Source organism: the organism of the source record quoted next, unplaced genomic scaffold (assembly GCF_019419815.1).
Source record: "Pyrus x bretschneideri cultivar Hongxiangsu unplaced genomic scaffold, Pyrus_bretschneideri_v1 Contig14, whole genome shotgun sequence".
Taxonomy (NCBI): domain Eukaryota; kingdom Viridiplantae; phylum Streptophyta; class Magnoliopsida; order Rosales; family Rosaceae; genus Pyrus; species Pyrus x bretschneideri.
In genome coordinates this window covers 4,835,359-4,861,435 of record NW_025999435.1, presented here as the reverse complement: position 1 = coordinate 4,861,435, position 26,077 = coordinate 4,835,359, and the positions used below count along the sequence as shown (strand labels likewise).

The window sequence follows — 26,077 nt, the reverse complement described above, 5'->3', positions numbered from 1 at the left end:
TGCTTTCCCTTTCTTCCTAGTTATAATAGGGTCAGACTCATCTCTTTCATTTCCTTCGGCTGATGTCCACACTTCCTCCTATCAAACAAGTACCTCTTAGAGGTCTTTTTCATCAAATGGCTTACGCTGCCCACCCATTCCGCTAGTCTGATTTCCTGCACTGCTTTTACGCTCTCTCCCGCAACCCTTGGAAATCCTTACCACTCATTCTGTTGTTTTTTTGTTAGTGATTGACATGCATTAGTGATCAGGCCTTCACCTATTCTCTTCAATCCCAACCCCTCGTAGAGTTTCTCGATTTGTTTTTTACCTACAGTGTCCTAGGTGCTTTGTGCCTCAATGGTAAAGGTTGAGCTCTGTTGGGGCAATGGATCACTTTAATTCCTTCCAATCATAAGTGTGTTTTGTCGTCCTACCTAGGTGCCCCTAAATTTCCTGTTATGTCGTATTGGCATGTCTAATGTTTCACCTCCGAACTCTTGGATTACAACCTCATTAGATTGGGCCACATTATCCATTCTGAATATGTGCCATACAGGCCTTTACCTCGACCCATTTCCTTCAATTATTTGTTTAAGCCCATGTGGGGTTGTTTCCCCAACGGGCATGTGGTAGGCTCCACTCTGAGATGTAAACCTACTATTTTCATCTATGGAAGTATGAAGAGCATACCTCGTGCTTTGAACTTGCACATGCATCTGGTGAAGATCGTAAGACCCACTAGGCACTAGGGTACTTTGCCTAGGCCCTTCCTCACGCGTGTGATTTCCTATCTCTTGAGCACTGGTTCTTTGCGTGGGTTTAAACATTCCTAGATGTCGACGTTCGATGGGCTATGTCCTTCTCGGTTATGGTTCCTCTTGTTCCTCCATGATCATTTTTGCTTTAGTCCATTCCCTATACACCAAACCACATCCCTCGCCTTACTCAGAGGAGCATTCCCTGTCCGAGTGACCGATTTTCCCACGTTTATAGCAGAAGTTTTGTAGGCGTTCATAGCTAAATTATATTCATGTGTCTCTATCTCTATCCCTAAGGAGCCAACACTCAGCCACCAACAGGTTTTTAGTATATTTTGACTCGCAAGAATCTTCTTGCTTTAGCCAGATCCTCCATTACAATGAAATCTCCCACCTCCCCAGCAAGTCTCATGGCGTTCTCCTCCGTACTTAAGAACAAAGGTACCTCTTTCATTTGTACCCAAAATGGGACCATCTGTGCTGGAACTTCCTCTACAGCCAAATCATTAGGCCATCTCTTAATCGAGAAGTTTTGTTTCATCATAGCCCATGGAACCTGGTTAAAAATCCGAGAGGCTGTCTCTTCATGTTTGACGATGATGATGAACATGTTATCCTTCACCCAGTTAATCGTGACCTCTCCTAAATCTTTCCGCACACTTCAGAGTAAACCTGTAAACGGGTCGGGTTTATTGGGTTTGGGTCAGGTTCAACCCGACCCGTTAATTTAACGGGTCACCTGAACCCAACCTGTTAAGCTAACGGATCATCCGTTTCAACCATTAACCTTTTTTTTTTTTTTTTTTTTTTTTTTTAACATTTCATCCAAATCAATTATAGCCCCATTTGTCAATATCCTCGAAGATTTCCTTGAGCTTGAAGCGCTCATTGGTCTGTGCATTTGACATAACCGCGGCGGAAACGATGGGGAGCAAACCCGGCATTTTGTTTTGCTTCGATAGGATTGAGGGCTTCGAGAGCCTCAAGGTGGAGAGCGATGAGCATCTTAACTCTTAAACCTGTGAATTGTTAAGCTAGAGACGCCATGGTTGTCTCTCTCTCTCTCTCTCTCTCTCTTTGTTCTTTTGTGTTGCTTTGCTTGCAGTGTGGCTTTTGAGGAAGTCGAAAGCATAATTTGGACAGAGAAAGAATAATTTGCACAACAAAAGTAAAAAATGAAATAAAAGGCGGAATGGAATCAGAGCTTACCAGAGAGAGTGGTGGAGTTCAGTAAAAAAAATTAGGGAATAAGATGAGGGAGATAACCAGAGTTAGAAGGAAAGGAGCACACCTATCTCTTAGAGAGCAACGACGTACGCAAGAGAGAATGGAGAGGGACTGAAGGCTTTCTATTAGGACCATTGAAATTACACATAACGGGTGAAACAGATGGTTAACGAGTTTCACGGGTTCGCCCAAAATGAACCGTTATTTAACGGATAATTAACGAGTTGATCCATTAATCACCCAACCCGTTTATCACTCACCCGGAAACTAATTTTAACGGGTCGAGTTGAGTCGGGTTGAAAATGCCAGGTCTACTTCAGATATATTTCTTACTCCCCATTTGTTGAGCTTTTGGTCCGCCAGTACCGCACCGACCATCTTCACTCCTTGTTCCATGGTCGTTAACTCAAGAGATCCTTCCAACTGTGCCACTAATTCATCCACCGTCGTTTGTGCCATCACTGTAGATTCTCTTCTGATTTTTGCTTCCCACCAACCCAAATCTTCCAAAAGAATTAACTTTTTGTACCCCCAACAACCCAGCTGCAAAGTCTGGATTTTTATCAGATGGTTAAAATTCTTGAATCCTAGACACAAGCATAGCCAGAGAACAGATCTGAAGGCCAGGAACACCAGTAATTTTGGAATATTGGCCCGCTTGTTTTGGGTTCCTTTGTTGTAACCAGATCTGGAATTAAATGCTTCTCTTCCGGTAGTTAGCTATCTTGTCGAAGGGGTTGTGTTTCCTGGTAGTTTTAACTGTCTTTCCCCCAACAAATTCGCCATTAAAGCACTTCTATCCAGACAATAACTCAGTTCGTAGTGATTGAGGTATGTACTAGGTAATCAATTTTCAGATTGGGACGGTGGGTAGGAGCATTCAATGCTCAGATTGGAAATTGATTAGGAAAGTATCTGGTAGAGAGAAAGCTCTCACAGCGGAGAGAATTGATCAACTGGGGTTTTGAATACATGTTGTTTTTGTATTGAAATCTTATATTTGCCCTTCTCATAAATGAAATATGTCGATCTCTTGGTTAAAAAACAAAAACACAGACAACAATCAAGCAAATTCATTTGAAAAGTAAAAAATTTGACCTACCAAATGGAGATATTTTAAGATTGAAAGCGATTTTCTTGTTTGTATATATCATATAAATTCATTTGCAAAATAACAAGAGGAGCTTGGCTCCTTAAGGTTGAGTAGTAGCTGCTCCTCTTCAATTTATTTATTTAGTGTTTGATTTGATTCACAAAAGTTTGTATTTATAATCGTAATCATTTATATTATAAATCATTTAAAAAAATAATTTTTACAAAAAATAATTAAAATCATAGTCGTTTAGCCAACCAACAATAACAAATAGGTAAACAATTTATAATTGTTTTAGCGAATTCGTCCATTTGTTTTTGTATAGTTTAATAGTTAAACGATCTTTTATATATATATATATATATATATATATATATTTTTTTTAAATAATTTTAATAAAATAATTTATAACATTAACGGTCCACCTATAAAGCTAAAGTTTCATAAATCGGTCACGAAATAGAATAAGAAAGAATTCATTCTCAACCACGAGCCAAGTTAATTTCATTAAACAATCCAACAAGGTGAAGGCTCCGATCTCGTTGCATCCACAATTTACAACACTTTTACACTTGTATTAAAAAAAAAAAAAAACAAAACAAAACAAAACAAAAAAAAAAAAAAAACAAAAAAAAACTGCCAAAAGTACAAAACCTGCCCATTTGTATTTTGGGCAATTCTAAGGCTGAGAAGCGAGTGAGGATAGCCCAAAAAGAAAAGCCACCATGTTCTGAGTAGCGGCAACCAAATCCCCCTCTCCTTTTGCCGCAAATCAATCAGAACAATGTCCATTTCCATGACCTTGTTTTCTCCCACAACCCATCTCCCAACCCTCTCTCCTTCCCCCTCATCACACTTCAAACCCCTCCTGACCCACAAGCCTTATCTCTCTCTCAGACCCAAGAACCTCCTCAGAGCCTCAGCTGAGAATGGAGCTGGAAGCTCAGCTGCCACTACCGTCGAGCCCAAAGCAGAGCCCGATGTCCCGGAACCCGGCGCCAAGGCGGTTCCCTTGAAGAGTGAGAGCTCTGCTGGGGCTAACGGGTCAGCTGGACCAGCTGAGGAGGTGACGGTGGGGAATTTGTTTGCAGATGGGAGATGGGTCAATGGGACTTGGGATTTGAAGCAGTTTGAGAAAAGTGGCAAAACTGACTGGGATGCTGTTATTGATGCTGGTATGGCTTCTGGATTTTTTTCCTTTTGTTCTGTAATTGTCTAATTCTTTAATTGTTCCTTGTTTAGCTCTTGCAACTGTTTGATTGAGGGGGAAACATGATTATGCTGGATTTAGAATGTTTGTGTAGACCGGGGGGAATATCTGCTGAATTTGCAAGACACAAGTGGTTTAATCTGATTTCTGAACTTGCACGTTAATTTTAGAGCTAATAAACTCATGAGTTTTCCTCCCCAAATGTAACTTAGATGAAGAAATTTCTATGAAGTTGCCAAGAAACTGAATTGGCTTTGTCTTAGTGCTTCGTCGAAATCCTTTGTCTCAGACTGTTCTATTTACCTTGATCCTCAAACTTGTGCTGCTTCATTTTCTTATGTTGGTTTTGGTGTTCATAGATGGTTGTGTGCTCAGTGTGCACTCGTTCCCTTGTTTCTCAACCAATACATGTTTTCGGGCTTCATTTGGGCATCGGAAACTGTAAGGAAAAGAAATCGTTCACTTCAGAAGTTGGGTGTTATTTCTTCAGGATTTACGCATTCCTCGTTCTAAAGAGTTCTTAGATCCTAAGCATGACCCAAATTTCTATATTAGCTTTATATTATTTGAGAATAAGATCTTCTATCCAAGTCTTTTGTTGATTCTTTTTGCAGTAGAGCATCAATTTCCGCCCAAATAGAATAGGATTTAATGTACATCTTTAGATGCTTGTGCACCCTTGTATTTACCTAAACAATTTTGTGAATTTCCGAGGTTTCAGTTTACAAAGAAGAAAAACAGCCGAGATGAATCTGTGATTCGTTTGAAGTATTCCTTTGACAAATAACCTGTTATCTGAACTTGTTATCTTTCCTGATAATTCAGAAAATACATGTTTTCTAATGCATCACCATTTTCAGAGGCCAGGAGGAGAAAATGGCTCCAGGACAACCCGGAATCATCCAGTAATGAGAACCCTGTGTTTTTTGACACATCCATTGTACCTTGGTGGGCATGGATAAAGAGATACCATTTACCTGAAGCTGAACTACTTAACGGTCTGTTCAGATCCACTTATTTTAACTGAAGTGTAATGAAGGAAGAGGACATACTCTAAACTAACATACTTTCTGTAATTTTATGAGTTTCCTGCAGGACGTGCTGCTATGATAGGTTTTTTCATGGCGTATTTTGTTGATAGCTTGACCGGACTTGGCCTAGTTGACCAAATGGGCAATTTCTTATGCAAAACATTGTTGTTTGTAGCTGTTGGGGGAGTGCTTCTGATCCGCAAGAACGAGGATGTTGAAAACCTAAAGAAACTACTCGAAGAGACGACGTTTTATGATAAGCAATGGCAAGCAACCTGGCAGGACGAGACCCCGGCTAGCAGTAGCAAGAATAAGTAGTTGAATTGTTGATGTTGAGTTTGGACTTTTGAATTAGGTTGTTTTCTTCTTTATTCCTTCGGGATTCTATGTTATATCTATGTGCTAGTGGATAATGAAGATTCTGTGTTCAACCACTGTATTTTGGTCCCCTTTGTTAGTACCTGTGTGTTTACATTGACAAGTTTGAAATTTTCGGTAAATCTGATTTCCTTGTTAAATAGAGTGGCGTTCCACGAGGGGAAAATGAGATTGTATTGTTGGGAATGAACCCTTACCACGACATTGAGTTCACTGTGATAAGCTTGCAATACCATTACCGTCATGTTTTAGTTGTATGTAAAATTCTCTCGACAGTTCGGTTCAGCAAATTTCTGCCTTTGTCGGCAAAGAGTTTTCGGGTCTCAATACAAGATGGTATTACGATTCTCCGAGACCCTTTTAGTTAAGGAACAAATGCCTTTCTGCCTGCCCTTTATATAGGCACAAAAGATGGCTAAAAGTACCCTCCCAATTAAAGCATCCATCAACCATGTTCCTACTAGTCTAGCAAGCGCCCAAGCCAGAGTCCAATCCAAGTTCAATGCAGATGGCATTAGGCATTGGTGCAGGAATGTAATCCTCTGATAAGGAAACAGTCTTTGTCAATTCCAAAAAAGAAGTGTCTTTTGTCAACTAATGTAAGTTTTCAGACCCCAAAAAAAGGGGTTTACTGTGGCAAAACCACCCGCTGGTCCCCTATTTTTTTTAATAAACAACTAGAGTGGGTTTGATATGTTTTACTTTCTAACGTGGCTCATAAAAAATGTCATGTATTTTTTATTTTTATAAGCCGAAGAAAAATTAAATACCATGTTTATCGTTAATTAGTTAAATCAATAAAATATGTTCAAGTATCATTCAGCCACATCACAAAGTATCACTACTTAAGTATTATCCTAAATTACATTAGGTTAGAGAATCTCTAATCATACTTTCTACCAAGTTAAATTTTAACTAAAAAGTTATTTTACGAGCTCTCTTAGAAACTTTTCACGCTAATCACATATTTCTAATTCGTGGAGTCGTAATGAGTGTGAACTAATAGTAGTAGACATTTTATTTTAAATTATTATCAATGCAATAGTAATTACTGCTAGGAGATTATTTCTCTCTCTTTATATTTAGGAGCTCTTAGAGGTGGTGTTATCTCTGAGCATAATAGAAAGTGTGATTGGGGTCTGAAGATGAATTTTTTCGACTTCTCCCTATACTTTAGCTAATCTCATTTACGGAGCACATAAAAGAAGATGTTCACATATGAGTAGTGAAAGTGTGAGAGTAGTCTAAATAAGGAATTTGTGATATCGAAGCCATATAATTTAGATGCTCCTCGTCTAAGAGTCCCATTCATGATGATATATCTTTGATTGTATGTCCACACCACGTTTTTCTTAACTCCCTAAGTATTAATAATATCATCTAAGTTTGTCTAGAATTAGCTCTGCCTTTTCTTAATCCAAATTAGATCTCAACGTATCTGGATTTGTTTGGCTTATGAAATGTGTCACTACGGTATTCTTTTGGATTATGAAGTGTGTTAATTCAGAGCTCTTTTGGTATACATGATTGAATTTAAATGGAATAAATAACTCTCAAATTAAAGGGGATTGAAATTAATAAGCACCGTTTTGCGTTGGCACACTAGTGTTCTTTAATTTGCTTCTTTTATTTGAATAATTTTTTTTTTAGTATTGATTCAATTTGATTCAATTTTGAAAACAGAACCATGTTTTTAGAAGTGGGATTGATGTGGCCTAAAAAACAGAAGCTAAATGAAGACCGAACTAAGTTGCTGGGAAGCTGCAACAACAAAGTCGTGAGCCCAAAATGCTAAGTTTATGCACATATTTTTGGTGTTGGTTATTCAACCCATTTTGTTGTCTCTGCATGGCCTAAATAATCAAGGGCCTAAGGTGGGTCCCAAAAATTGTGATCAAAGGTCCAATCACATTAAACGTTCATTGCTCTGTACTGTCATGCGGATCTCGATTATATTATATAAGATTATTGTTATATGTCATGTCATAACATGTGACGTATGTGCTTTGTCTATAATAATACCTTAATTCTACCATAGCTTATCCACCCAGGACATATATATTCTCTTTTTCTATACCAAAACATACGTTTCCCGTGAACCTATTCATGTTGCAACCCGATCCACCTTTTTAGCCATTGAAAGTAAGTTATTTCAGCTCCTCGTATTATCCATAGGATATAAGAAGGTTCCAATCTGTTTATTTACTTGCTAGAAACAAGTAATTTTTGCACACCTTTTTATCCAGCAAAAATAAAAGAGTCTTTACCCTCTATAAAATTAGAGTAAAAATCAATGGAGAGGGGGAGGGTTTCCTTCAGTTGCAAGCATAGAGAAGTACATCTTCTCCTAGCTGCATGAAATCTCTTTTTAACGGCTGCTGCAATCAATCCTTCGTGCAGCAGCTACAAGGCCAACCCCAAGCTTCTCACTCTCTTGCCTTCGAGTCTTTTCCTACCAAAACTATTGTAAAAATACCAAACACCCAAGCCTTAGCCACAAGCCTACCATATTCCTACACATGAAACCCAACCACTATGGCCAAACTCATCCACTACCAAATCACTTAGAATCCCTTATGCCAAACTTAAGCCTAGTTAACACCAACATTTTTAATAAAAATTTCAATGTGAAAGCACATTTTAAATGTAGTTTCAAACAAGCTTTTTCCACCAAATGACTCGAGAAATAGGTCACAATTGATTACCCAATTAAAAAGAATCCCACAGAGAAAACAAACCATTTCATATTTAATTTGTCCAAAAACTAAGTTCCCATACATGACTACTTAGTAGTATGGTTTAGTGGCACACCTCATTATTTCTAAATCAGATATCTTAAATTTGACTCTCATAAATGCGAGTTTGGCATTATCAACCAGCATGGTTTGCTGGTGGTGCTTAATTAACAATTCGAAACCTTGCTGCTGCTGCATAGATTAGCGACCAATGCCATGCCCTGCAACCTTATCTTCTCCGTAAAATTGATCGCAAAATTCAAGACCTATCTCCCAAACAACAGCACAATATTCTTAAAGAGTGATGTATCATATATACATCCTTCAATTAATTAATAATTCTCAAAATAAACATGCATAACTCAAAATTACAATTCCTCTGATTCTTAGACTCTATTAAGAATTTGGTTTGGACTAATTTGTCACCCATTTTCTGCTCGATTCTTGTAAAACAATAAGAACTCTTATACTGCCAAAATTCTTAAAATATATAGAATATCTTGAAAATAAACTTTATTAAATACACAAGCCATAATTACATCATGTTCCAATACAATCAAATAGAACGCATTTCGTGCCCTCATAGGCAACATGTAATCCCAGATATAAAAATCTTAAATAGTTAGTAAGCGCTATACTTCTGATTGCATCCGCTAGAAAATTTGACTCATGTAAATATGCTTTCAAGAAATAGCAGTGAAAGACTCCGCCAGCACATTAATATATATTAGAAGAATTAATCTGATATTAATTGGCTAGTTTCATTTTGTCAGGAAACCCTAATATTTTGTGAAATTAAGGTACAAAAGGATGCCGGTTTTGCCAAATTGTATTGGACAAAGGTTTACCCTAACCAACATGAACGGTTTTGCCAAATTGTATAGGACAAAGGTTTACCCTAACCAACATGAATTCGTACTAGTTGCGGTTTAGTATCCTTCAAGGATATTAATTAATCCAACATTTATAAATAGATTTAGTCTTCCATCCACAAACCCCCGACGCAAATACAGAAAGAAGATCAATCGTAGCCGAAACGTCATGGCACACCTTCACTTACCTGACCTCGTTACGCAAAAAATCATCCAAGTTCTTCCCACCAAAGCTGCCGTCCGTATGAGTTTTCTTTCCAAGCAATGGGAAGGTGTGTGGTGTTCGAGCTCCGTCTTAGATTTCGACGAGGAAAGCGTTGGTTTTCGTCGAGACAAGCACGGTGATAAACATAGAAAGTTCATCAACAACATCTTGATAAGGTATTTGAGATTTTGTGAGAATGATAAGCAAAAGAAGCTCAAGTTACTTAAACTGAGGCTTCATATGACGGGCTACTTGTTTAGAGAGGACACTAGCGTCGTTGATAAGTTATTAACTTGTTCGTTAGAGAGAAACGTCAAAGAGTTAGATATAAGCCTTCGAAGGGATTGGCATGTCAACGAAAACTACTACGGCTTATCTCGAACCACCTTTCTCGTTGCAAAATCTTTAACTACTCTCCGTCTGGCGTATGTGAAGATAAAGGACATACGCAGTGCCAACGATGGACGTCATATAGATCGTATAAGCCAGCTTCTTCCGTCCTTGAAAATAATGTCCCTCGAAAGAGTTCGGTTTGATGAGCGTGCCCTCAGTTCCTTAATTTGGGAGTGCCCTTGTATTGAATATTTGTCATTAACTTCATGTTCTTATGAAGACAATCAAGAAGACGAACTCTCCATGTTTTATATTTCAAGTTACAGTCTCAAATTCTTGGAAGTTAAGTATTGCAAGGCTCAAGATATTCAAGTTGACGAGACAATAAGTCTTGAATCTTTTACATTTGTTTCATCAAAGTTTCTTCACGTTGAGCGGATAATGTTGCGCGATTCTCATAACTTGAAACATATCAACATTCATGCTCATCACCTGAAAAACTTACGCTTACTTGCATCTCATCGTAGTTTGGAGGCCACGATCAATACTCCGAATCTAAATTCTATATATTTCCTTTGTGGTTACTTAACGTCCAAGATTTCTTTGAAAGCTCCAAATTTAGGGGAGGCCGCCATCTTACTGTTGGACTTCTGGGACATACAATTTCCGACTGCCTTCAACGGGCCATGGAAACATTTATCTGTACTGGCAGATTTTCTTACAGAATTTGGTTGCTCCAAGAGTCTAGACCTCATTGTCGCTGATTCGAAGAATGTCATCTTTCCAACAGAATTCAGAAACACCTGCTCTTCAGCAATATTGCCTGGTCTCAACAACAGTCTTGTGCTCAAGATGTCCAATTATCTTGAAACGGATTCAGATATTGGTGAACTGGAGGACTCTTTGACTTGGATAGCACCTTCTGCAAGGGATATTTCTGTTGAAAAAGTCATTGGAACGCTACTTTTTGAACTTTGAATAGATGGAAATTAAATGAGTTGTCCAAGCCAGCCCCAGACTTGTCTTGATTATTCCAAATTTAACGCTGTGCAGCTTCACCAATTGCACATTTATATATCATATATGCATCTTAACCACTTCGTTAATTAATTGCCTTCGTTTCATGAAAGATATGGGATTTGCAGTTATAAAAGCGATTCAATCTTTTGTATGTGATAATGAGGAAGAAATTCTAAATTATATTTTTTTGTAAATAAAAAGAAAGTTGACATGGAAGTATGTTATTAGTAAAATGCTCAGGTGTTTAAAGTCAAGGGGCTTTGACAAAAAAATTAAAAATAAAAAAATAAAAAAACTGAAAACAAGTGTTGTCGTCAAATATTAGGGATTGGATCCTAATTTTTTTCTTTTAATATTGTGGACTGTAAATGTTATCGTTAAATGTTAGGAGTATGTGGATGGAGATTCATACGCCAAATAAAAAAATATAATCAATTAATGTGAACAAGTGTTACTGGACCTACATCAATGTCTTATTTTCCCACCCACACAATAATCACACCCATCATAAAATGTTATTTTCCCACCCATTATTATTCCCAAACAACCTTAATATATTTTGGGTCAGCTTGGTCTGTCCTTGATGATACCCATCAGCTGATGGATAATATTCCTCAGGGGAAGGTTTCATTTTGCAATCGGGAGGCCAATAATGATGCACATCACTTGGCAAGGTATAGCTTGACCGTAATCAATTGTTTGATGTGGTTTGAGGAACCACCGGATTTGATTTTAGATTCTCCATTTGAGGATAGTAATTTCAGTTTGTAATCTGGTGCGGAACGCTCTTTTTCCCTTAGACCGAGGTTAAATTCCTGACAAGGTTTTTATCGAGGCTCTTAACATGCACCCCAGTCTTAGCATTGTACGTATCCTCTCATTATTGATGAATATCGTACTCTTCTTAAATAATTAACTCTAATATCTCTTTAAATAAATAAAAATTGAAAATAAAAGAAAATGCAAGACTTCGACATTCATTATTTCTTTCAAACCACGCATGTCCTTAAACTCATGACATCCCTTTCATAATATCTCTTCCTACTAACCCCAAATCTGCCACCCCAATTTTTTCTAGATCCCCACCCTCTATTTCACCGAATTCCATATCTATGGCCCAAATTAGAGACCTCGGATCCCAAACCACTCTTCTTCCTCCTTTTCTGTGAAAGTCGCAGACCTCACCCGAAGTCGCTTCTCCTCCGTCTAGCAAACACTTGTTCCTTCTTCAAACCTTTCTGTCGATTGTAGCCCAAATCTTTCCCAGCTTCTTTTTGCTGCACATATCAAATCCTACCCACCATTATTATTAAGAACATTTTTATTAAAAATAGTCGATGGGGAAATAAGACAACGGATGGTAATATTACCCCTCAGAAAGTAGACAGGCTTATTTACACTTCGTCCGTGCATTGATTTGACCGCAAGCCTTTGATTCAGTGAAGCCGAAAATATCCATTTCGACCTCCAATTTGCAATCCTTTTACGAAGCATACCCTCGCTTTCAAGTTTCATCCGTTAAGAAAGAAACCATTCACCGTTTCTACACGAATTTCCCGTTTCAGTTGGGTGCTTTGAAGAAAGAAACTGTTCACACTACAACACTACCAGGTATATATATAGTTCTTGAAATTTCAAATGTGTTTGCTTATTGGGCAAGCGTTACTTTGGTTCTTTGAATTTCCTTTTTTGGTCGAATGTTTCTTTCTCCATCATTATCTAATCTTAGACTGCTTTACAGGTTTTCTTGGGTTTTTTAAAGGGAAAATTAAGCAAAACCCCTCCAAAAACTTGAAAACAGCAATAAAAATCGAGGGCCTGAAGCAGAAACAACAAAAGAATCGAGGGCAATAAGTAGGATTTAAAAGCCCCCTCTTTTATGATGAAATTGGATTCTTGGGTTGATAAAAGGTTGATATATCTTTTGCTTTGTTGATTTTAGAAGTATGGAGGTTCTCCAAGCTTAGATATTTGGTTCGAAATGTTTGCAATTTTTGAATGGTCAATGAGTAGTTTCGATGGCATCTTGGTTTGGGTTTTTGAGTGCTTTAAACAACGTCTTGTTGTACAAGTAATCTTGTGCATTGTGAGATTTGTAGCTTTTATTGTTCGACCACAGCGAATGCGTGCATTTTTAATGATTACTCTTGTTTTAGGCTTTGGAGCATTTCATTCCATTGGGTTGGGAGTTGGAATGGGGATCATAGAGGCGGTTTAACATTTGGAATCATCGAAAATTACTGATTTGCTTAATAGTTGTCATTTTAAGGAAATTGCCCATGGAGTGCTCTTTCCAGACCAAGTTGCCCAAGTTCAACAGGGAGATAATCTTCGCTGTTCGTGATTTTCCCCTGGGGAGTGGACATTTTGCTCAGTTAAACTATTTGAGGCCTGCTCTGGTTACTTCTGTGAGTGTACCAACAGAAAGTTTGGCTAGTGGGGAAAAACATGGTGATGGGCATGCAGTTGAAAAAATGATGAGCTCAAGTGGTCAAGTGGATAAAACTGACTTGTCCAATAACAAGGATGTGGGTACTGCAGGGACAGTTGAATCAGTAACAGCCGTAGAACATGAAGTACCTGAATTCTCGAAGAACCTACATCAGTTAAACAACCTGAGACCTGTTGAAGAGGCAGCTTCTGTTGGTAATGCTGAGCATTTGATTACCCGGGATAATAATGGTGATGGAAAAGGGGTTGAAAATCTGACTGTTTCGACTGATCATGTGGATGAGACTGGCTTGACGAACAGTAAGGCTGTTGGTACCATGGAGATAAATGAATCTGTGACTGCCTTAAAGCGTGAAATACCCGATTTCCCGAAGAATCTGCATGAGCTAAACGATTTGAGACCTGTCAAAGAGGCAGCTTCTGTTGATACTGCTGAGAAGGTGGATCAGACTGTCCTGATGACTGGTATGGCTTCTGGTACTGTGGAGACAGATGATTTTTTAACTACTATGCCGAATGAAATACATAGTTTGTTGAAGAGCCCAGGTCAGCTTGGTGTGGCTACTCCAAAGGAAGATACAGAGACTGTTCTGTCCAATAGAAATCTTTGTTCGCCGCCTGATGGTTCCATTTCTGTTTCTAGTGGAAATGATCTTGAGATAACTGCAGCCAATGAATTTTCTCGAAAAGTAGTATCAGCTATACGCAACTTCCCTCATCTCTGTGGACCAAAAGCTGCTCTGAAGGTTTGGAATTTTGGTCAAGAAAGTTCACGACTTCCATCATCATCGAACTCAGTGAAGACTAATGTGAAATCAACAGGAGAGAAATGCTTAGATAAATCTTCTTCTCGTAAGCATTTGCATGAAAGATTTTGAAAGTTTAGAACTTCCGTCACACAGGACGATTGTGCTGGGATTGATGGCTGGTCCTAATTGTCCATGGAGGAACCGAAAAAGGGTCTTCAAGCAGCAAGAACATGATGTGAAGCAAACATGAGAGGAATGCATAGATAAATCACTTTCTCATAAACAATTGCATGAAGATTTTGAAAGTTCAGAAGTTCCGTCGAATAGGAGAAATGTGCTAGGATTGATGGCTGCTTCAAATTGTCCATGGAGGAAGGGAAAAGGGTCTCCAAGCAGCAAGCATATACCAGATGGTCGTATGAGTGACAAAAGCGAACGAAACTTGATTTTAGATGTCACCTAGAAAGATCTAACTGCATTCAGTACAGATAAGCTGGATAAATTTCAGAATCATTCATCAACAAATCGCAGTTAGTTTGTTTGTGTTCTTGTTTCGGCTTAGAAGTTTAACCCTCGTATTTTGGAGAGATTTGTCAGTGTGATCAGTTACACGGAGTGGTACACCACGGATCATTATATAAATGGTGAGATATGTGTTAAAAAATTAATAACTTAAAAAATAAATTTTTTCACCACTTACATAAAAACAAGTGGTGTACCATTCGTGTTCTTGTCACAATTAAAAATTTCTCCATATTTTGACAGCTGCCCTGTTTCCCAGAAAACTTGGAACAACGATTTATTCATGAAAACTTGGAACAACGATTTATTCGTGAATGACGATTAATTTTGAAGAGTAACCGTTTCTTTTTTCTTCGACAGTGAATTAATCCTACACCTCTGCATACAGCACTGCTATCTAGCATGAAATTGGCTCAATTTTGCACATATCGTCATTATACACATGCTTTCTTTTTCTTTTTTGAGTTTATTGCACTGATTCACAAGGCTTAAACCTGAATTCAGTAAACCAGGGTTACAGGTGTTCCTGCTGCTAAGGCTAGTGACGGTAGCTAAAGCTTGCCGAGCTTATGGACACACTTCACATGAGAAGCTAATAAGAAAATGTGTTAAAAGCACAAAAGAATACTAATGTAAATGAACTAAAGGACTTTTATTTCTTTCTTAGGTTGGTTTCTCCAGTTTGCTTGAGTATCCGGTTTTTCGATTCCCATTACATTGCATGACTGATGTTAAGAAGAAGCATTTGATGGGCACAAAAGGAGAAAATTAAAATGAAAAGACTTCATTCATGCTTCCCAACCCCTCAAGAGTGTAGCACGTGCGACTCGGTTCACCCCGAGAGTGAAAGCTCCCATTCGCAAGCTGCAGTCATGAGTTTGACACAATGCCTTGATGTCAAGGAAGGCCTTGTGCATGTACTTTTTAAGCTCACAGTTAACCTTGTCTTCTTCCCACATAAATCCTTGAATATTCTGCAGACAATAGACAGGAGGATTTCAAGCCATATTGATTTAGATAATAGGCATTTACAGCACACCGCAATTGCTTCTTTTTACCTGAACCCATTCGAAGTAGCTCACCGTCACACCGCCAGCATTTGCATATATGTCAGGGAGAATAACAACTCCCTTCTTGGACAAAATCTGCAGCAGAGGGATTTTATACCTAAGTAGGAGATTTCAGCAACCAGTATGCTTATTTAAGTTGAGAAAATGCAGTTGTCCTTGTTACCTCGTCTGCTTCGGGGTCAGTCGGATGATTTGCAGCTTCTATTATAAATTTTGCCTTCACATCAGCTGCATTTTCCCTTAAATATAAATTTGAATATATCAACATCAAACAGTAGGAAAGAAAGGGAAAACATATAAACAATTTTGACACAAAATTTCCGAGAAAGTCCGGTTATGATGTTCGTAATGAATAAAGAAGCAGGGTACATACTTGTTAATAACTCCTCCTAAGGCACATGGAATCAAAACATCACATTCATGAACAAGCAAATCATTTGGGTCCATAGCATCTCCACCTTGGAATTCCTTCAAACTTCTATTGCTATCTTTGTGCTTGAGAAGATCTGGGATATTGATTCCAGCAGGGTTTTTAATTGCACCTGTGATGTCACTAACAGCAATGACATGACCCCCTCTATCATGGATCAACTTGGCTGCCCATGAGCCCACATTTCCAAAACCCTAAAATGTATCAACAAAGTTAGAAGCCGAACACATATTCATGTCATCACGCATATGGCCTTGGAAAATAAAATTTTATCATTATTTAGGACATACCTGTATAACAAACTTCATACCAGAAATTGACTTTCCGTATTCACCAAGTAAAGACTCGGTTGCAAAAACCACCCCAAGTCCAGTCGCAGACTCCCTTCCAAGTGAACCCCCAAGATCCTGAATTGGAAACACAACGAATATAAGAAATAAAATTCTTTAGAATCATGATGATTTGATTCTATCCAGTTACCATAATTATAAACCGTCTGTGGATGTGCGGTACTTACAATCGGTTTTCCTGTCACAACTGCAGGTGAATGCCCATGAAACTTTGAGTACTCGTCAAGAATCCAAGCCATTGTCTGTACAATTTAAAAAACTAAGCACGTGTAGTTTACACCAAAGACAACAGTATATTTATTATTTTCGACCAACAAAGACTGTACTCTCAATTTACTTTGAAAGGAAACAGGATACCTGGGAATTAGTTCCCATGTCAGGAGCAGGAACATCCCTGTGAATTCCAATGAGATCATGGATCTTCTGAGTAAAAACACGAGTTAAACGTTCTAACTCACTGACGCTCAAGTCCCTCGGGTTGCAGCCAATCCCACCCTTAGCTCCACCATAAGGAATGTTTACTACAGCTGTCTTCCATGTCATTAGCTGGGCTAGAGCATTCACTTCATCTGGGTCAACCTTGCACCATTGAATATTTGCTACTTCAGTATTCGATGCATATTAAGATAGCTTAAATGCATAAATTACAAGAGGATTCACAGGTAGACCGTAAGAGTAGTCTATACGTGAAACCCAGTTAAGATTTATGTGAGGGAATTCTCATAAAACGTAATGCACAAGACAATCCTTATATATTCGAGAAACCTCTCGTATTATTTAAAGAGAGAGGATCATCGCTGGATCCTCTTTGTGAGGATCCCAAGGATCCTCCAATCACATCCGTTCATCATATATCATGCGGCCAGTTTTCATCAGGTACTGTTTATATTCAATTTTAAATAAAAAAATTTACAATGATTTCTAACCGCACAATGTAAGATGAACGGATGTGATTTGAGGATCCGGTGAGGATCCTCACAAAGAGGATCCGGTTAAAAACACAAGAATAAAGGAAACATGTAGCAAGGCATAGAACTGCTGCAGGACAAATGTAGTTCATTGAACGGTAATCTGTATGCATGAAGAATTAACTCTGCAGAAAAATCAATGGTAAATAATTCCACTGTGTTTTAAGGTCATTTGAATACTTTTCTGAAAATAAAACTGTTATGGTGCTCTACATTTGTGGGTTTGTGGTCATACATAGAAAACCATTAAACATATATTATGTTTTGAATTCTTATCGCAGTTACTGCTAACAGCAGTACCTTCTTTGTATGGTGCCCAAGTAGAATTTTATTAACATTGATAGAAGTAGTACTTGTTAAGGACATTTTTACATCTAATTACTCCATTGACTCGCTAGCAATATTGAACATACCAGTTACAAGTACTACGAACAACATGGGTTGCTATAACAAGTGGAACTCACCATGGAGCACAGTCTAGGTAATATATCCCGCACTTGCTATCTCAATCCAGTTTCCCCTTCCAATTGTTGCATAGTCCTAAAAGGTTCTATAAATTTATGGTGTGGGCCAACTCAAAGGGAAACAGATAATCTACGGTTACACAATACAACAATAAGTGTGCTGAAAAGGAAAATACATAACAGAAGAAACTTTACTTATCAACAAGACGACAACCAAAGACATCCAATGATCTCACAATCATGCGCAGATCACAATCGATGTTTGGGCTTTACATTATACATACAATCAATGCCGTTTCATAAGGCGTTTATAACCAGTCAATTATTGGACATAAAAACAATGCTAGGTAACACAATTGTCATTTCTCAAGCAGCATAAAGACATTTTCCTGAAATAGAAACCAATAGTAGTTTGGAGAACACACTATTCACTCGTTAGAAAAAGATCAATTTTGGCAAAAACCAATCAAACACAGACAGAAGTAGCATTACCCATGTATCTCCCCTTCACAGGTTTTCTAAATAATGAAGAAGGAATCTGATCTCATTTCTAAGAAAACCCTCTTTGTTAAATCAAATGTCTTGAAGCACACAGATATAATACTCATCATAAACAGAAACACGGGTTTGACAGACGAACTGTGAAATTGAGGCAAACTATGACAGTGGAACCGCGAATCCAATTTAAATTTTCCCCAATGATTGAGAGCATATAGCCATCAAAGTTATAAATATAACCAAAAGATCAAAACCAGATGAATGAATATAATCTACAATAAAAACCATAAATTGGAATCCTAACATCAACAGATTAAGTCCAACTTTTCGATTAGGCCAGAAACCAAAACCCCAAATCAACAAACTTGGAGGGATACGCACGGAAAATAACAACATTGACATAAAAAGAAAGAAGAAGGAAATATAAACCTCAGGATGATAACGGATTCCCCCTTTCATTGGGCCACGGGCATTGTCATGCTGGATTCTAAATCCAACATAGGATACCAGGGTGCCATCATCTTTCGGAATAGTACACTCAACCTGCAAATCAAACACCATAAAAATCCAAAAAATTATGAACAAAATAAGGGGAAAAAGAAAAAAGAACGAAGAATTTATGGAATGAGCAAGCAAATGGAAATTATTTACTTTGATTTCTCTGAAGGGAATCAAAAGGCTTTTCTCAAGCTTGGAATCCAGCCCAAGAATGCGAGCTGCATGTCGAAAGTTGCGGTTGGTGGCTGCAAGAGCATTCATGGCTGCCTCTCTCTGCCTCTGCTGAAATCAATGAAACAGTAAAACCCCAGAACCTAAAAGCAAGCAAGGACTGAGAACAACGGGACAAAGATGGTGAGATGGGTCAGTCAGATTCAGTCAAGAAAAAGTAGCTAGAAATTTATCGGAAAAGAAATGTAGGCGAAAAGTCTATCAATTTTTATGGAAATAAGTATATAAAAATAAATAAAATTGTCCTTTTTTATTTGACTTATGAGGCCCTCACACTACAGTGCATGAGATGGGTTAGTGTGACAGTGACAGCAAGGGTTGTTCAAAATTGACCACGGTTGTAACGAGCTTGTCTCAGTACCGCGTTTTAAAAATATTTTCTTTCGTTTGTAGGTAAAAGATTTTAAGTTCGATTCTCTTCGAAAGTAAATTTGAATTACATTTTTATTAACTTTAATATAAATAATATTGTTTGCTAAAAAAATACATATATTTAAAATAAAGATATACATGGTAAAATATTTAAGAAGAATATTCTGAAGCACCGAGAAATTTTTTATGAACCTGAAAAGGTGGAAATCCATGATTATGGTGCTTAATTAAAATGAACTAGATTAGTAGACAAATAAATGGGAGTCAACAATGGGCAGTGAGTGAGTAAATCCTTTTACTTTAATTAATCAAGATGCAGAAAGAATAAGAGGGTCTGCATTTTACAACTAAAGGCTTATAAGAGCATCTAAATGGAGAATTGCAAATTTTGAGTTGTAAAACTCATATTTATGTCCCACTTTATATTTTATTTTCGTAAAGATGTAAATATAAGTTCTACCCTAATGAGAAAGATATAAATTTGGGATATTATTTATTTTTCTATCTTCGACTAGCCGAATTCACCTCCAACAGATGTAAACGAAAAGGATGCAAATATACATTTTTGTTTACATATTCTGGAGAAGTTGAATAATTTACATTCCACCATTAAAGAATTCTCTAGATAATTTACTCATCATCATTATCAAATACAGATATGTAGATGAAGGTCATCTGCCAAGTCATAAAAACAAATTTTTTAATTTTATTACTCAAACAAAACCAAGTGAGCATTTGCAAGATGCTTAATTTACAAAATGACTTTCCTGGAGATCACATATGTTAGAAAGCTTTCTAGAGGTATGTTCTGTTGCCGTGAGTGGTATTAAAAAAGGGCATGTAAATATATTGTAAATATTAAAATCCTTTATTAGGAAGGATATGTGTGTGTCCTTTATTGTTTCCTTATAGAATAAGAATTGTATCTTGTATATATTGTCTATTATGCAATACAATGAAAATTAAGCCGTAAATTTAATTTGGCATCAGAGCCAAGCATAACCCTAAAAAGTTCCCACCGTGCCGCTGCTATCGTAAAAGCAGGAAAAACCCTCGCTCGTATATGATCTATGTTGCATCTCTGCAACAAGTCCAGACTGCCGATTTTGCTGTCGTAAGAAACAAGGACCACAACAGACTTCAGTGTTTGTCGCTGCATCCCTGCAGCAAAACTGCGTGCTTGCTGCTCCATACCGTGTGTGTGGTATGTATTGTGATTAATGGCGAGTGACAAAGAAGAGACTGTGCTGAAATTAGAGGGTAGGGCATTTGGCTCTACCCACGAGTCAGTTGTCAATCATGTGGTTATTCAAAGTGATGCTTCAAACGTACCAAATACTATAAAACTCAATGGATCAAATTACCCTCTTTGGTCCAAAGTATTAGAGATGCATATTGATGGGCGTGAAAAGAAAGGGTTCGTGACAGAGAGTATTAAGGAGCCCAATGAAGGCAGTGCCGAATATGATGCTTGGGAGACTGGGAATGCAATTGTGAAATGATGGTTGATTAACTCCATGGATCCTACTATCGCGGGTTTTTTCATTCATCTTCGTACTGCTAAAGAAGTATGGGAAAAAGTTACCAGGACGTATTATGATAGGTTGGATATCTCTCAGATTTATGAATTGAAGTTGAAGTCATTCCAACTTTGCCAAGAAGGGTGGCCTATTGGTGTATACCATGTCGACCTTAAAGCTGTCTGGCAAGAACTCGATCAGAGAAAACCAACGAAGATGGAGTGTGCTCTTGACTTGAAAACACTTCGGGAAGAAGTTCAACTAGACCGTGTGTATGCTATTTTAGCGGGCCTTGATGATATTTGACAAGGTCCATAGTGATATTCTGAGAACTCAACCTCTACTATCTGTGATGGAAGTGTTTTCAGTAGTTAAGCAGGAAGCTCAACGCTATGCTACTATAATGGGAGGTAGTACCGCTGGGAACCAAGGAGCCCGCCCCCCTTCCCCGGCGGGTGGCTATGGTGTCACTGCCTCCTTCTTCTGGCCAGCCCTATGGCCCATCTCCATCAACCAATTCTTGCCCTTTCACTCAAGAGAATAAAGATGATTTGAAATGTACTTGTTGTGGGCAAACCCGTCATACGAAAGATACATGTTTTAAAAAACATGGAGTACCTGAATGGTTTCTGAAATTGAAAAAGAAATTGCGTGCTAAAGAACGTGTTTCTAGCGGGGCTAGTGGAAGGCGTCCATCTATGGCTGCCACAACAACTAGAAACAAAATGTTGTGCCTACTTAGGGGAATCCAAGTCAAGCCTTGTTGACCCGACTCAATCCCATTGAGTCTTCGTCCAATACAGGTACTAATGGGCGTGTTCTTTTAACCTTTGGTACTGAACACCATATAGGTTGAGTCCTAGACTCTAGAGCAACTAATCATGTGACGTTTGATAAAAGGTTATTTAAGTATATGACAACGACACATCAAAAGTGTGTTGCCATAGCAAATGGCACCACTGCCATGGTGACTGGGGCCGGCACAATGGACCTCATGCCATCTCTTTTTCTCCACCACTGTTTGTTTGTTCCATCGTTGTCTCACTATTTATTATCTATTCCCCAAGTTATTAAGCAATTGGATTGTGTTGTACTTATGTATCCATTTTTTTGTTTGCTTCAGGATATTCAAACCAATGAGATAATTGGGCGTGGCACTAATAGAGAGGGCTTGTACTATGTGGATGACGTCGTTCCTGGTAGAGCTAATGCAGTTCGAGCATCCCGTACTAGTAATCTGCAAGAAGTTTTGTTGTTACATCATCGGTTAGGACATGTTTCTTTTGGTTATTTAAGGCGTATGTTGCCTAGTATGTTTCATGAAATAAAAGAATCAAACTTACATTGTGAAGTATGTATTCTTGCTAAGAGCCATCGTGCTTCGTTTCCTTCTAGTATGAATAAAAGATTGCTTCCGTTTAAGCTTGTGCATTCAGATGTTTAGGGGCCTTCACCCGTTAATACAATTGCAGGAGTTAAGTGATTTGTTACGTTTGTTGATGATTGCACTCGTATGACATGGGAGTATTTGTTGAAATATAAAAGTGATGTAAGTACAATTATTCGGTCTTTTTCTCAGATGGTGGCTATTTAATATTCCTCTATTATTAAAGTTCTTCGTACTGATAATAGGGAGAATATATTAACTCTAAGTTTTCTAATTTTTTTTCATGATCAAGGAATTTGCCATGAGACAACTTGTTCGTACACCACACGACAAAACAGGGTTGCGAGGAAAAACCGTCATATTTTGGAAACTGCTCATACACTGCTTATTGGTGGGTCTGTTCCCTAGATGGCATCACTTATACCGTGTATGTTATCAATCGCATACCATCCCAGGTTGTAGAATTTCGTACTCCACTCCAAGTGTTGACGGAGCATGTTCTAGTTGTTTGTACCAATACTCTCACTCCTCGAGTGTTTGGCTGCGTGGTTTATGTTCATATTGACAAGATTCATCAGTAGTAAATTGGATCTTTGTGCTCTTCAGTGTGTCTTTGTGGGTTTTGCATCCCACTAGAAAGGTTACAAGTGTTACCACTCTACCACTCGCCACATGTATATCACCATGGATATGACCTTTTTCTGAGTTTGAATATTTTTGTACTCCCATATCACCACTTTGGATCACAATGGGGAGAGTTCTAGCTGTGATCTTGATGGTGTTCTTGAATGGTTGGATGTACAAGAGGAAAAGTCTTCAGGAAGAGTTCACGGTGTACCGAGTGATGCAAGGTGATGATGCTTGGTCTCCTCCTGCCGAGCCTACTGTTGGGAATAGACAGCAGGTTCTCACTGAACCTGCTCCAAGTATCCCGCAGCTTCTCATCAAAGAAGAAACTGCTAGTCCATGTGTTGGTGCTGCCGAAGAGGACTGCACTGGTGATCAGCCAACTATTGTCGAAGCTTCCCCCCTCTCTGTAGCTCAACAGTGCTGTTGTCCAATGCATCTTCTCTAGATATCCCTGAGGTAAGCACTAGTGATACTTATGTAACTAATGATGTTATAAGTACATATAAATTGCAACCAAGGCAAAATTATGGTGTACCTTCTGACAGGTTCTCTCCAGAAGGAAAAGTGAAGTATCCCATAACCAATTATGTGTCCTATAAAAATCTTTCATCCGAATGTCAAGCGTGGGTAAATAATGTGAATTCAATTCAGGTACCAACCCAGGTAGCAGACGCTTTGAAAAGTCGAGAATGGACTGAAGCAATGGATGAAGAGATGAGGGCATTGCAAAAAAAATAATACTTGGGAAGTAGTTGAGCTACCAAAGGGAAAGAAACCAGGTGGGTGCTAATTGGTTTTTACTGTTAAATACAAGGCTGATGGATCACTTGACAAGTATAAAGCAAGGTTAGTGGCGAAAAGGTATACTCAAATGTATGGAGTTGATTACCAGGAAACTTTATCTCCCGTGGCTAAGATGAATACGGTACGAGTCTTTATCTCAATAGCTGCAAATTTGAATTGGACACTGAAACATTTTGATGTAAAAAATACGTTTCTTCATGGACATCTGGAAAAAGAAGTGTATATGGATTTTCCTCCAGGGTATAGCAACGGAGGAAAAATGGGAGTGTGCCGATTGCGGAAGTCTCTTTAGGGCTCAAGCAGTCACCACGTGCATGGTTTGGGAGGTTCACTCAGGCTATGAGAAAGAATGGGTATTATCAGAGTCATTCTGATCATACTTTATTTATGAAGCAGAGAAACAGTAAAGTAACAACCTTGATTATTTATGTAGATGATATGATAATATCAGGTAATGATTCAGATGAAATTGTCAAACTAGAGAAGAATCTTTCTGCCGAGTTTGAGATGAAGAGTTTAGGTGACTTAAAGTATTTCCTTGGTGTGGAGGTTGCTCATTCGTCCAGAGTTATTTTCTTGTCTCAACGGAAATATGTTTTGGATTTATTAAAGTAAACAAGTATGCATGGGTGTAAACCCGTGGATACTCCCATTGTGGAGAAACATTACTTAGGAATTTATCCGGATCAAGAACCAGTGGATAAGGGCAGATATCAGAGACTAGTAGGAAGACTAATTTATTTAGCTCATACATGTCCGAATATAGCCTATGCAGTAAGTGTGGTGAGTCAGTTATGCACTCGCCGAGTGTGGATCATATGGCAGCTGTTATGCGGATTTTAGCTTATGTGAAGTCGGCTCCAAGAAAAGGAATTTTGTATAAAAATTTTGGTCATCTGAGGATTGAGGGATTTACTGATGCTGATTGGGTAGGTGATGTAACTGATAGACGCTCTACTTCTGGATACTTTACGTTTGGTGGCGGAAATCTGGTTACTTGGAGGAGCAAGAAGCAAAATGTGGTGTCAAGGTCTTCAGCTGAGGCCAAATTTAGAGGTATGGCACATGGAATATGTGAAGTTCTTTGGTTACGTAAGTTACTTGGCGGTCTAGGTTTCAAAGAAAAGAAGGCGACAAGCTTGTATTGTGATAATAAATCCACAAGGGAGATTGCAGAGAACCCAGTACAACTATGACAGAACAAAGCATGTGGAGGTTGATCGTCATTTTATTAAGGAAAAACTGGAGAAGAAAATTGTGTCAATACCGTTTGTAAACTCAGAAGAGCAACTTGCGGATATCCTCACTCATTCCATGTGTAGTAGATCTTTTGGTGACTCACTTGTCAAGTTGGGCATGTGTGATATCTATGCTCCAACTTGAGGGGCCGTGAGTGGTATTAAAAAAGGGCATGTAAATATATTGTAAATATTAAAATCCTTTATTAGGAAGGATATGTGTGTCCCTTATTGTAACCTTATAGAATAAGGATTGTATCTTGTATATATTGTCTATTATGCAATACAATGAAAATTAAGCTGTAACTTCAATTTGTTCATGGGTAATGAAGGCATCAACAACCATGTTGGCAAGAAACTTGCCTACCATTGAGGGTTCTTCCTGTTGTTTTTTCTCAATCAAAACCAAAGGTGCTTATTGCTCATCCAAACACACAACCCTTAAGAATATTGGCAGTCATCGCGCACAACCCAAGATTGGATTTCGTACTAGGAATTGTTATTGGCACTCCAAAATCTCATCCGGCACTCCAAAAATCTCATTCTACACTCCTCACAAGTGTATTTTTCTTTCCTAATAAGTGTAGAATAAGATTTTTGAAGTGCCAATAACACTTCCCTTTTGTACTCTCACTCAAAATACAAAAAAGATTAGAAGTTCTGGATTTTGTTGGATCACCACAACAATCCTTGCGTCTCAATATTGTTAATAATGAGATGATGGTCTTTTGGGACACACCAAAATCAATCAAAGATGGTTGGAGAGTGGAGACAGTCTTTTGTTGAGGAGGGATGCACTGGAAGATTTGCCTGAATCCATCCTTGTCTATTTGATGTTAGGAAAATTTTCTCGCTTTGAGGGAGTTGTATGCATAGAAGATTTTCTTGATTGAGTTGAAGTTGAGAAGCAATTCTTAGAGGAGATAACTACACAAAAGAAGATGGTCAAGTTAGCTACTATAGTTTAATGAGAAATCATGCTATTTGGTGGGATCGGTTACAGAAGACGCAGAAGTAGAAGGAAATTATCTAATCCGAACGTGGCATGAAT

The 26,077-nt window shown here is 38.2% G+C and overlaps 3 protein-coding genes across 4 annotated transcripts; 2 read left to right on the top strand and 1 right to left on the bottom strand.

Annotated features, from left to right (window-relative positions):
• The first annotated feature begins 3,722 nt into the window (after window positions 1-3,722).
• Window positions 3,723-5,735, top strand: LOC125475261 (light-harvesting complex-like protein 3 isotype 2, chloroplastic). The gene is made up of 3 exons (XM_048579903.1): window positions 3,723-4,235; window positions 5,131-5,268; window positions 5,366-5,735. Exons 1-3 carry the CDS (start codon window positions 3,845-3,847, stop codon window positions 5,617-5,619), a joined length of 783 nt encoding a protein of 260 aa, XP_048435860.1. The 5' UTR covers window positions 3,723-3,844; the 3' UTR covers window positions 5,620-5,735.
• Window positions 5,736-11,908: 6,173 nt separating this feature from the next.
• LOC125475260 lies at window positions 11,909-14,582 on the top strand. 2 transcript variants are annotated; one of them, XM_048579902.1, is made up of 2 exons: window positions 11,909-12,455; window positions 13,001-14,582. In XM_048579902.1, exon 2 carries the CDS (start codon window positions 13,124-13,126, stop codon window positions 14,171-14,173), a length of 1,050 nt encoding a protein of 349 aa, XP_048435859.1. In that variant the 5' UTR covers window positions 11,909-12,455; window positions 13,001-13,123; the 3' UTR covers window positions 14,174-14,582. The 2 variants fall into 2 exon arrangements, with proteins under 2 accessions (XP_048435859.1, XP_048435858.1); XM_048579901.1 differs by having other exon boundaries at window positions 12,586-14,582.
• Window positions 14,583-15,199: 617 nt separating this feature from the next.
• LOC125475259 (glutamate dehydrogenase 2-like) lies at window positions 15,200-19,172 on the bottom strand. Its single transcript, XM_048579900.1, has 9 exons — window positions 18,998-19,172; window positions 18,776-18,889; window positions 16,774-16,995; window positions 16,584-16,658; window positions 16,357-16,473; window positions 16,010-16,260; window positions 15,800-15,875; window positions 15,625-15,711; window positions 15,200-15,540 (listed from the first exon to the last, which is right to left on the bottom strand). Exons 1-9 carry the CDS (start codon window positions 19,103-19,105, stop codon window positions 15,355-15,357), a joined length of 1,236 nt encoding a protein of 411 aa, XP_048435857.1. The 5' UTR covers window positions 19,106-19,172; the 3' UTR covers window positions 15,200-15,354.
• Between the last annotated feature and the right edge of the window lie 6,905 nt (window positions 19,173-26,077).